This window comes from Chaetura pelagica, unplaced genomic scaffold (genome assembly GCF_000747805.2).
Source record: "Chaetura pelagica isolate M959 unplaced genomic scaffold, ChaPel_1.0 scaffold90, whole genome shotgun sequence".
Taxonomy (NCBI): Eukaryota; Metazoa; Chordata; class Aves; order Apodiformes; family Apodidae; genus Chaetura; species Chaetura pelagica.
In genome coordinates this window covers 18,781,986-18,794,165 of record NW_009953496.1, presented here as the reverse complement: position 1 = coordinate 18,794,165, position 12,180 = coordinate 18,781,986, and the positions used below count along the sequence as shown (strand labels likewise).

Here is a 12,180-nt window from a genome sequence, read left to right as displayed (position 1 = left end):
TATCTGAGTGATTCTCTACTCTTTGGGTAATTTCACACCATGATACTTAAGAATTTTAGTTTTTTTTAAGTATACATAGCATATTCTAAAATATGCCTCTCAAGACTCTTAAAAATCCCAAGAAACAATCACTTTGTCCTTTTAGAGATCTTTACGGGTTTTGCTGTTGTTTCCTCTTTTTACTAGTTTGTAAGTCTGCTGAAGAGCTGCAATCTTTTATCTAACCTCTACCATCCGCAGTCTCCTGTTTTCACCATCCTGTGTCTTCCTTCTTATCTGCTGTATAATAGATGTTACTGATGGGAGTTTTTAGAGCTATTGTGAAGTCCCCTACTTAGATCACTTTAGCAGAGTAACCCATCCTCTCTGCTGTGCTTGCAGTTCATTGCCTTTTCATGTTTTATTATCCCTTCTATGTTTATTACCCCATCAGACTGTACCAAATGTTATCATTCTTCACTGGCCCATCTGATTCAAAAGCCTAGTTCATGTCAGTGGATCTTGATTTTGACAGATCTTTTTGAGAGTATAAACCTTTCTTTCCACTCTAATCTGAACTCTTAATACTATTACCAAAAGTGCTTCATTTCAACATCAAAACCTCTGCCTTCAGTATCTAGTTCACAGATAGAAAAATAAAGATTTTCACCCCTTAGCACACTTGCTAAGGCTTGTTTAAATCCATCAAATGCTGAAGGATCTAAGGCATTCGAGTCAGACAAAGGTTTTTATGATTAATGGGTGCAGTTCTATCCCAGCAGGAACCTTTAGTGTTTATGTAGGTAAATCGATTGGAAAACAGGTATAGAAGTGGTTGGAATAATATCAGGAGCAAACTGTAGCCCAGAAATACACAGGAACAGAGACCTAAATACTAAGTAGTTAAGATAGGAAGCACCGGAAGACTTTAGAAGTGGGATAGCACAGGTGAAAAGTAGATCAATAGCTGCAGACAGGAAGGTGATATAGACATAGATCTGTTGAGAGCAGGACTTGGTGATTAGGCTGTGCAAAAAAGCATGAAGATATATGAACTCTCAAAATCTCTTCAAATAAAAATAAGAACCACAACAAAAGTATCACAGGATGCTGTGTTTCTAGCTGAGATGCAAGTTCTCAGCTAAGTTGAAGACCTTTGTCATAGAATCATAAACCGGAATTAAGACAGTTCATGAACACAGGATAATGAAAAGGACATTGGTATAGCACAAGTGGATATGGCATAACCTTAATATTCATTTTTCAAAAGAGCATTACTTTCTACTGAGGATCAAAGTTGTATCATGGGAGGTGTTATGCAAAGAGAAAGTCTCTGCCATGCTTAATCTCAGCACTTACAAAGGGAACTTCAGGAAAAAATCAAGTTAGATCTGAAGAAATGTCTTCAAAAGGAATATATGCTACTAAGTTTTTAGCTTCTTCAAGATGAGTCCCTTGGAGGAGTGTCATTTTTCTGGATTACCTTCTTGCATACAGGTGTCTAAACTCTGCTTATGTTCTATTTTAAGCACCAAAACCAGTTCTCCAAATTTAGTGTCAAGGTACACAAATTAGGAAGCTGATTTCCTTCAGCTCCCCAGGTAGTAAAGAGATAGACAGAATCTGCCAGCAGGTAATTTTGATCATAAGAACTCCTACTTAATTAACATCCAAATACAGCTAAAAAGAAAATACCACAAACTTTTGCTTTGCATTTTATTTATTAAGAAGAAAAATATAAAAGTGACCACAAAGTGGGATAAAAATATTTAAACATTTTGAGGGAAAACAAAAAAGGTAAGTCAGAAAAAAGTCACACACTAATTGGGAAGGAACTTTCATTTCCCATCCTTCAATATGCCATATAAAATGGTATCCTAAAGCAGCAAGAATAAGTTCTGGATGCAATTGCAGCTTCAGTACTTATCTTTCTTTTCTTCAGCCTATTCAAAGCACTGAATGCCTTTGTCTTCCAGGTATTGAAGTGAATATTCTTTACTATAGGGCCAAATTCAGCTAGAGACGGGAAAGAATGACAGAAAGGAAAAAAAACGCAATGCAAACCAACTCAAACAAAACTAAACCAAAACCATGTATGACAGCTGCTTAGTCTTCAGTGAAGTATGCCTCCAGTCCCTCCAGTTCTGCATCAGCTGTGGTATTTGAAGAGGTGGGAGTGCAATTTGAATTCATGCTTTCCTGAGTATTACTTCTTTGTTGAGAGTTTCCTGAATTACCTAGTTCCTTCTTCAGTTCTCTGCCGCCACTTAATACCTTTTGACTCTCTGTAAAATACTGATTAGGATGATTCAAAGAAAACCCAATGTCATCAACCTGCATATAAGAGGAAAGGAACAGTGAGTTATAAGATTTCTTTCAAAAATTCCTCTTTTTCACATTCAAGGGCAAATTAATTAACAAGTAAGTCCTGATTGTGTTGAAGAAAAACGAGTCAGTGTGTAAATACTATCCCAGTAAATACTAGCCTGACACAGATTTACTTTCAAAATAAAATTCTTCCTTCATGTTAGAAATAAAATTACTGCTTTGGCATATTCAAACAATATTTCTCATTGTTTTCGCTGCAGTAAAGAAAAATAACACCCCAAAATATAAAAAAGCAATATAAGTAAAATGTCCCACCTTTACAGATGTAGGACTATTGAACATACACCTTAAAACAGCAGTTCCCTTACCCAAAAGGGAGACTAAGTCTAGTGTGCAAATGGCAGTAGAGAACGACACTAACAGTTATAAGAACTGCACAGTATCATTCTGGATCTTAAGTATCAGTGAAACTGTGAATGACAAGTAGCTCCACCTCTTTCCGTTTTCTCCAGTAGTCACAAATGCAGTATTTACAAGGCAGCAGGCTAAGACAGAAGCCAAATCGATCAAGCTTATCTCTGTTCCATCAATGCTAACATAAGCATCCTTGTCCTGGTTTGAGCCAGGATGAAGCCAATTTTTCTTTTTACTGATTTTTTTTTTTTTTTCCTTCAGTAAGCTTTCTTTTAACTAGCAACAGTGTGTTCTGCTAGGCTGATAAGACAGTGGAATGTTTTTCTAACTACTGAGGCTTCAAGGTCACACCTTCACTCTGCCGGCTCAGACACTATGGGGAGATCTGTGACCCGCCGGTAAGAGGCTGAGTTAGACAGACAGCAATATTGGCCAGAGATATTCCATTCCATATATCTACGTAAGCTCAAAGGAAGGTCAGAGATCACAGAAGACAACTTCCTTCCTTCTTCTCCCCTTCTCTTCCATCCATGGCCGGCGTCCAGGGAGGACTCTGTTCATCCATCACCGTTGACCCTTAGGCTCGAGATCTCCTGACCCCCATAACTCTCTGCTCTTTTCCAGCAGCAGCTCCGGGATTGCTCGGGACTCTTCCCAGTTCAGGGAAGTGCTGTGGGAGTTGCTGGGGGTGGGGGGAGGCGAGAGGCTTTTGCCCATATCTGAATATATCTGTATATAATTGCATATATTTTCTTGTATCATTCATTAGTGTTTTAATTAAAGCTGCATAGTTTAGTTTCCAATCCAGACAAGTCTCTCTCTTTTTCTCTCTCTCCTTCCCTACCTCCTACTTCGGGGGGGTGGGGGGGGGGGGGATCGAGAGCATTGTTGTCTGACCTGAGTCAAACAGTGACAATCCTGAAACTCAATGCACAACCAATACCAAATAACACTTAGTCTTCAGTGGAAAAGAATACAGAAAACTAGTATAAGATGCAGAGTATTTTTATTGTTCCTTCCTACTTACCAGGCATATTCTTTCAGCTCTGTAATTATGTGATAAATGAATATGCAATTAATGTTCATTAAATATTTCACATCAACAAAGCTTTCAGTTTTAGAAGTAAGCTACTCTGACATATTCACCACAAATTACAGTTGTAACTTTTGTATCTTTTTCAGGGGCTAAGAATTTGGAAGTGCTTACTCTAAAAGGTGCTTCCACTTCATATTCAGGCAGTCTGCACCTTTTTCCTGCCTGTCACTTCATGTGAACACTAAGAACATGTTAAGAAAAATACTGCCTTTAAAAAACACTGGATAACCTGGGATACAAAAACCAAAGGAAGACTAAAAGCCATATGCTGGTAATTTTCTTCTCCCTCTATATTCCAGTGCAGATCTCTCCCAGAAGGGTGGAGCCAATTACAAGCAACTTTGCACACACACAGCATCTCATGAGGACATACACTGGCAGTGGTTCAATATGCCAAAACCCATCAGTTTAAATTTCAGCCACTTGTGAAAAAATCAGAAAGCAGAAGATCAGTTTGTACTCTAAATGAAACCCTGATTAGATGCATTAACAGTGCCTAGCTTAGCTTCATCAGAAAATGGAGACATGTATAATAAAATCTAATTCAGATGTGAAGAAGACATTAGCAACTGTAGTAAGTGAGCTTGCTTGAAAAATCTTAAAAATAGGTGACAAGCCTAACACACTAATTTGGTACTCAAAATAAAAGAGGAAAAAAAAAATATTAAAAATTTAAAAAGCAACCACTGAATTTCATCTGTCTTCTCTGGATGAGTTTCATCCAGCTAGCTTTCATCTGTGCTTCAGTTTCCATTATGTGGGAGCTAAATCACTTCTTTGTACCAAAAAGCTTAAAAAGAAGCAATACAGTGAAAAGCTGGCTTTCCTAGAAGATGCTCTTAATTAGTTCTGGGTTTTTTTAGCCTTAAAATCTCAGTTTTCTTCAGACCACTTTAAAAATCACTTTGTAACTTAATTTTGTTCTTAACTCCTCTCTCCTCAACAAACTAGAGCAAGCTGTATAAGCAGCTTATTGTAAAAAAAGAGGCTACAACCATGTTTTCAGAGATGATTGATAGTATTTGGCTAAAAGGTATTTACAGGCTGTTAGGGGAAATTGTAGTATGGCTCCAAGTACCATTTTTCCTTTTCAAATCTGATCGTTACTAAAATAAAGCTCTGCTAGATGAAGCCTAGCCAACTCTATTTTAATTAAAATAATTCTGTCCGTTCATACTATCACCTTTTTCTTTAGATCCTGGAGACAGAAAGGGAAAGTTTTGTTCATCATCATTAGTGATATACATAAACAATTCTGTTCTGTGTAATTTTCAGCAAGCTTCAGTGAGCATTTCTCTGAATAAAAAATTTCTGCCCTGGCTGGAAATACACAAGGAATTTGACCACAAAAAAAGGAAGTAAAGCATACACAAATTTCCTGGATTTTTTATGTCAGACTGCTCGCGTTACCTTTATGTAAGCTTTACAACGTTTTTAGGTAATACAGATCAAAGCACATCAATTTTAAAAGCTTCATCAGTAACTTACATAGCAGTTACCTGAAACCTACTGCCAGAAATAGAGCACCTGGATTTCTCTAACAGCTTTACACACGTAAATCCATCTGAAATCCATTATGCCCAAAGAAAAATGTAATTTTTGTGCAATTATTTAAGCTTACAAAGTGTACTGATGCAAGCGAAAAGGCCTATGACTTCAGACAGACCTATGTATTCCACTTAGTAGGTGATACTAATGCAAATTATTTTTTTTTACTTAACACATTTGCACATGCTGGTTTTCTTACAAATTCGAGTTTCTTATAAATTCTGCTATAGCAAAGATTGTTTTGAAAAATGTGAATCCAGCATTTTGTAACTATAGTATCTTTGGTTTTTAACCAAGAACTTTTAAAATGACAGCTGATAATACCAAAGCTGATATTACAGAAAAGCCACGTGGAGCAATCATGGTGTCATACAGTAAAATATATTCATTAACCACATCCCTTTTTCTATAAAAATAGTCCAGTGTTCTTGCTATATGATCACAAAGGACTAGGAAAAAATGGGGTTTTTGCATATGCTTTTAAATAAACTATTCAAAACTGATTCTTCTAGACCAGAAAATTTGTTATGTGTCAGATTTTGTTTACTTGAAAATACAAAAGGATTGTAAAATATCAATACTCAAGAATTACATGTCTAGAGGTAAATATTAATATATAAACAATCAGCCATTCCAGCTATAACTGAAACAAGTAACTAATACAGCAATATTCCTGTTAGCAGCATTAACATTATTAATCTGGAATACAATTTTTTAAGAGAGGCAGTAGCCAGTTAGGCCTCCTTATTTATTCATAATGCTCAGGCTGTTAAAACCGTGGATTTATATACAATCCAATTTTAAAGCACTAATTATTTCTGCACACACACTGTCTTAAGAACATTTGTTTGACCTACTAGCATATAGCTGATATCATCAATCTCTTTTACTTGACTGCACGTACATAGGCAAGGTCTCCAAACTGGACTGGAAATATTTTCTCTGTTTTGAGTTCCCATCCAATTCTACCAACTCAAATAAAATAAAATCTTGCTGCTATTGTGATTCTTGAGATTCTTATTAAAATATGATGTTTGAAAATATCTACTGTATAGACCATTTAGTAATGAATTCTAGCAAGTCAGAAGACCTTCTTTTCTTCACATATATAGGACAGCTTGTCTTGACCAAATTATAGTGTTATTATTTAGAAAATAACTTCCCTCAAAAGGAGTATGCCCTAATATTCCAGAACTGGAAACATATGATAAAACCATCCGTACACTATAGGTAGCACTTCTCTTTCCCACACCTGTTGAAAGACTTAACACATTGCATACACATACATTTTCCTTGTAATGTTTAGGGTATTTATAACATATATATATATATATATATGTATGTATATGCAGAAAATGCCAAAAGAAACTTTTCATAGAATCATAGAATCTTAGGGGCTGGAAGGGACCTCGAGAGATCATCTAGTCCAACCCCCCTGCCAGAGCAGGGTCACCTAGAGTACATCACACAGGAACTCATCCAGGTGGGTTTTGAATGTCTCCAGTGAGGGAGACTCCACAACCTCCCTGGGCAGTCTGTTCCAGTGCTCTGTCACTCTTACAGTAAAAAAATTTTTTCGGATATTCACCTTGAACTTCCTATGCTCCAATTTACACCCATTACCCCTTGTCCTATCACTGGTCATCACTGAGAAAAGCCTAACTCCGTCCCCCTGACACTCACCCCTTACATATTTGTAAACATTGATGAGGTCACCCCTCAGTCTCCTTTTCTCCAAGCTAAAGAGACCCAGCTCCCTCAGCCTTTCCTCATAAGGGAGATGTTCCACTCCCCTAATCATCTTCGTAGCTCTGCGCTGGACTCTTTCGAGCAGTTCCCTGTCCTTTTTGAACTGAGGGGCCCAGAACTGGACACAATACTCCAGATGTGGCCTCACCAATGCAGAATAGAGGGGGAGGAGAACCTCTCTTGACCTACTAACCACACCCTTTCTAATGCACCCCAGGATGCCATTGGCCTTCTTGGCCACAAGGGCACATTGCTGGCTCATGGTCATCCTCCTGTCTACCAGGACCCCCAGGTCTCTTTCACCTACACTACTCTCCAGCAGTTCAGCCCCCAACCTGTACTGGGACATGGTGTTGTTCTTCCCCAAATGTAAAACTCTGCACTTCCCCTTGTTGAATTTCATCATGTTTCTCCCCGCCCAACTCTCCAACCTATCTAAGTCTCTCTGAATGGCAGCACAGCCTTCTGGTGTGTCAGCCACTCCTCCCAGCTTAGTGTCATCAGCAAACTTGCTGAGGGTACATTCTATACCCTCATCCAGGTCGTTGATGAAGATGTTGAACAACACCGGTCCCAGTACCGACCCCTGTGGGACTCCACTAGTCACACACCTCCAACCAGATTCTGCCCCATTGACTACAACTCTCTGACTCCTTCCTTTCAACCAGTTCCTAATCCACCTCACTTCCTGATCACCAAACCCATACCTGATCAACTTTTCTACAAGGATGCTGTGGGAGACGGTGTCAAATGCTTTACTGAAATCAAGATAAACCACATCTACCGCTCTACCATCATCTATCCACCTAGTAATTTCCTCATAGAAGGCTATGAGGTTAGTCAAACATGATTTACCCTTGATAAAACCATGTTGACTGCTCTTGATGACCCCCATGTCCTTGATGTGCCTGGAGATAGTGACAAGAACAAGTTGTTCCATCACCTTTCCAGGGATGGAGGTGAGGCTGACCGGTCTATAGTTACCCGGGTCCTCCTTCTTGCCCTTCTTGTAGACTGGAGTGACATTTGCTATCCTCCAGTCCTCAGGCACCTCACCTGTTGCCCATGACTTACTGAAGATGATGGAGAGTGGCCTAGCAATGACCTCCGCCAGCTCCCTCAGCACCCTTGGGTGCATTCCATCTGGACCCATTGATTTATCAATGTCCAGATTACTCAACTGATCCCTAACCCAATCCTCATCTACCATGTCAAACTCTTCCTCTATCTTTTAAATTATTTAAATGAAAACTAACAAGGCAAGACGGCTAATGATGGATGCGAAGACTGCAAATAGTCTTTGGACATCATGCATGACTTCCAAGGCCTTCCTCAAGACAAAGATGGTGATTATAGCTTAACAAAAAATAATAGCTACTTACATCATGTGTCAACTCAAAGTACTTCTGACAGGCCAGCTGGTAATGCATGCCCTTCACCAACTCCAGAATCTATACAGAGGGAGAAAAATGTAAAGGATTTAGAAGAACCACAGATAGATCTTGTTGATACTTACCATGACAAGGTATTTCACAACAGCCTTGTATATACTTCATGGAACTTTGCAACATAAGAAATTTTTACATCTGTGTATCCTACTAATAACTGACAACATTTAGACATACTGTAGCTCTGTAAAAATGACCTGGCCACATTAAAAACAAGATAAACCAAAGGAAGATATGCCTACTCCTTAAAATGTAATTTCAAGACTTTTAGAATAAGTTGGATCTATATTTTGGTAATATAATTGTGACAGTTATTGTCAAACTATCATATTGCAACATCTCTTCAATAATTGCAAACATAAATCTAGTAATTCAGGTGGTTGAAGCATGAAGCAGTCAAGTACACAATTTGTATTTTTATCTTCCACATTACTAGTTCATATGGATGCAAAAGAAAATATTACTGTGCTCCCATCAAGAAAATTTAATGCAAATCCTTTAGACAAGTATCTCTGAGAGGGGAATGCTTTTTACCCTCAATCAGATCTGTCCTTTCTGAAATGAAGTTATTTCAAGTTGAGCTCAGCAGAATATGTGAGTGAATAGTCTGTTTTGCACATCTATTAGGAAAATCATGCCATCTTTTGTAAATACAATTTGCTCCCAATTCTACTTCAGGTAATCTCTTCTGTGCTGCATAAAACCCCATTCTTATCACCCAAATGCAATGCCAGTTGAAATTTTTTGAAGTTTCATCACCTCCTCCCTCCTTTATATAATAAAAATGTATGCTTTCTCTGCTTATCAAACAGAGAAAATTGCTGGAATTAAGAGATAGTCTCAGTGGAAGGAGAAATACTTTTCAAAAAATGTTAATTTCAAGCCCCCTTCCCATGCTTGACCTTTGCATCAAACACAGCAATACACTCCAGCTTAAGTCCCTGCTGTACTCATTATGGGATGCTGCCTTGCATTTATTGACAGATGTATAAACACGTTACATTTGCTGAATGGATAAAAACAGCAGCACACTGCCAAGAAAGTACTTAGCCACATTGTTTCTCTGTAATAGTCCAACTGATTACACTTCTATCCCTCTTGCCACCTTCTGCTAAATCCTCTGCAAAAGATCAAGGCCAAAGCTGAGTAGGCAATGTCTGCTGTTTTGGGGTTTCTTCACCTTCTCTCTCCTTTGAAATTGACTGACAAAATTAGTGTCACATTATGTAGTTAAGGATTGAAGAAAGCTCATCTATTCTAAACATTTCAATTACATACTGCCAATGTTTTCCTGCTTGATCCTTACAATAAAATCTGTACCATCCAAAAGAGCTATCTCTGTTTTTAAGTAAACAGGTAACCATGCTGTAAGCATGCACTTTAAGTCCTTGGATAAATCTTGAGCCACCTGTCGGGAGGAGAAGAGGACTTCATAGAATCAATATTGCTTACTATAACGGTCTTGAAGGACTTTAAATTCTTAAAGAGCAACCATGTTATTTTGCAGCAGCTTGATCTTTACTGCCCAGCTGCAGTTTCACCAAGGAACTACTGTCACACTCCCTCTAGACTCCTCAGATGCTGCTGTTAGGTCATTAGACATGTTTTTCTGCTGTAGTACTATGACGACATGTATCTTTGAGAACAGCTGTTAGAGAAACTTCCACCAGCATTCTCCAGTGAAGTTTGGAAAATAGCTCTTCGTGGCGCTTTTTTTTCCGCAACATTGTAAGAGTTCTCCAAAGACAACACCCACTAGAAAAGACCAGAGACTTTCACCTAGTTTGTTAAATTTATTAATGTGTATAATTGCATTGGTAGTCATCATGTTACTCCTGCTCCTTCAGCCTCTCCACCACATCACCTCCCCAACTTTGACTGGTTGGGCAATTTCAGCCAAATTTGACAAGCAGGGATGACAGAGCTATAAATTTCCTACATGTTGATTACAAGTTGTGGTTATGTAGAAAAGTCAGACCAAGATTTGTGGTTCATTCGGGGAAAAGCAGTTGTAATTCAGCTCCTACAAATTCTGAGAGGCAGTCAGAAGGCAGCCAAACTAGCACATATATAACTTTGAACTGGTCACATCACAGGGGTCTAGATTCATCTTCTGCATACATGATGGGATTGAGGAAAAAGGGGCACATTAAACAACCCAAAGAAGAACAGGTTTAGTAGATTAACTGGTTTAATAGGGAAGAAGTTGCTAAGAAAAGAAACAAAAAAATTTTAAAATTTCAATAGAAGGGAGTCCAGCTAGAAAGCAGTCCTCCACGTGAGAGAAACTAACATTTCCTTGTTTAAATGAAACAGAATTATAGTTAACAATAAATATTACCTTTCCTGTTACATTTCTGCACATCATGAAAGCAAGTATGCAGCTTTTTTTCCACTGCTGTTACCCAGAAGCAGTCCTCCACTCAAAACTATCCTAATTCACAGCAGCAGCCTTCTGCCTCTACTTATATTAAGACATTGACACTACATCACTTTATTTTGCAAGTTAAGGTACATATGCAAGGACTTTTGTTTTTAATTCTTCTGTGCCTTCTCTTTCACTCACATCTGCAACTTGGTTTTCTGACTACTAATAACAGATCAATTTCTCTCCTGCAGTTTGCATCACAACTGTCAAGAACACCTACTTGTATTCTAGTACACTTTATAAACATAAAAGGAAGAGGCAGTCATGATCCAGAATAACATATTTTAATAATCTTTCTTAAAAATAGCTACTTTTTCCTCCATTTTTAATATATAGGTTTTCTAGCCTGAAGTTCTTATTTTATGAATGTCAGTAGAAAAATGATTAAATACTTGACATAAGAGTTAGTGAATACCTGAATGAAAAGAACATGTCAATATGAGCCTATATATGCTGCAGCAACTCCTGGACAGTTAATAAAATAAGACAGACATAAATTTAAACTGAGTTAATAATTTTAAAAGGAAACCACTCTTAATGCTACTTGGTTTTGTTTGCTTGGTTGTGCTCTGTGTTTTAGAGGTCTATATATCAAAGGCAAGAAGGGTTAATGCACCTGATCGGTTAAAGCACCACTGCTCTGATTTCACATAGTTCTAGAATAGTGCTATAAAGATGTACATTTTATGATTATTCAACTTTTTTGCTATTTCTCATTGACACTTCTTTGTTTAATGGACAAATCCCACACGGTTTACACCACCTACTCTAAAAGACAGCCATGCCTGATTTTATATATGACAGATCGCCCATATTCCTCTATTGCAAGGAAATGGAAATGCTGAGGCAAAGCCTGGGCTGTTGTCAAGTACAAAAGGAAGTATCTGAAATACTTCAAAATAAAATTACGTTACAATATAAACTCAATTTAAGTGTTCGCTTCATGTAAGATCTAAGTTTGCAACATAGCAGTTTCAAGAAAAATGAGCTGTAACATTTTTATTTCATGTTATTTTTTTGTTTTCCTGTTTTCTCATCCTGAAATGGGTGCTTAATCCCTTTGGTAGTTTTTGTGTGTTTATTTTTTCTTTCTCTCCTAAATAAAATTTTCCTGAGTAGCTTAATACACAATAAATTGAAGCTGCTGAACTGTGAAGACACAGACCCCAATTCTTTCCACCCATTCCTGC

General features: G+C 37.8%; 1 protein-coding gene across 1 annotated transcript in view; it reads right to left on the bottom strand.

Annotated features, from left to right (window-relative positions):
* Positions 1-2,073: 2,073 nt before the first annotated feature.
* Positions 2,074-12,180, bottom strand: part of PRIM2 (primase, DNA, polypeptide 2 (58kDa)) — an 84,115-nt gene continuing 74,008 nt past the window's right edge. Inside the window, exons 13-14 of the mRNA XM_009999273.1 lie at positions 8,497-8,565; positions 2,074-2,313 (exon numbers count right to left, since the gene is read on the bottom strand). Of these exons, the coding sequence (XP_009997575.1) occupies positions 2,086-2,313; positions 8,497-8,565 (297 nt within the window). The 3' untranslated portion in view covers positions 2,074-2,085. The remainder of the gene's footprint in view (positions 2,314-8,496; positions 8,566-12,180) is intronic.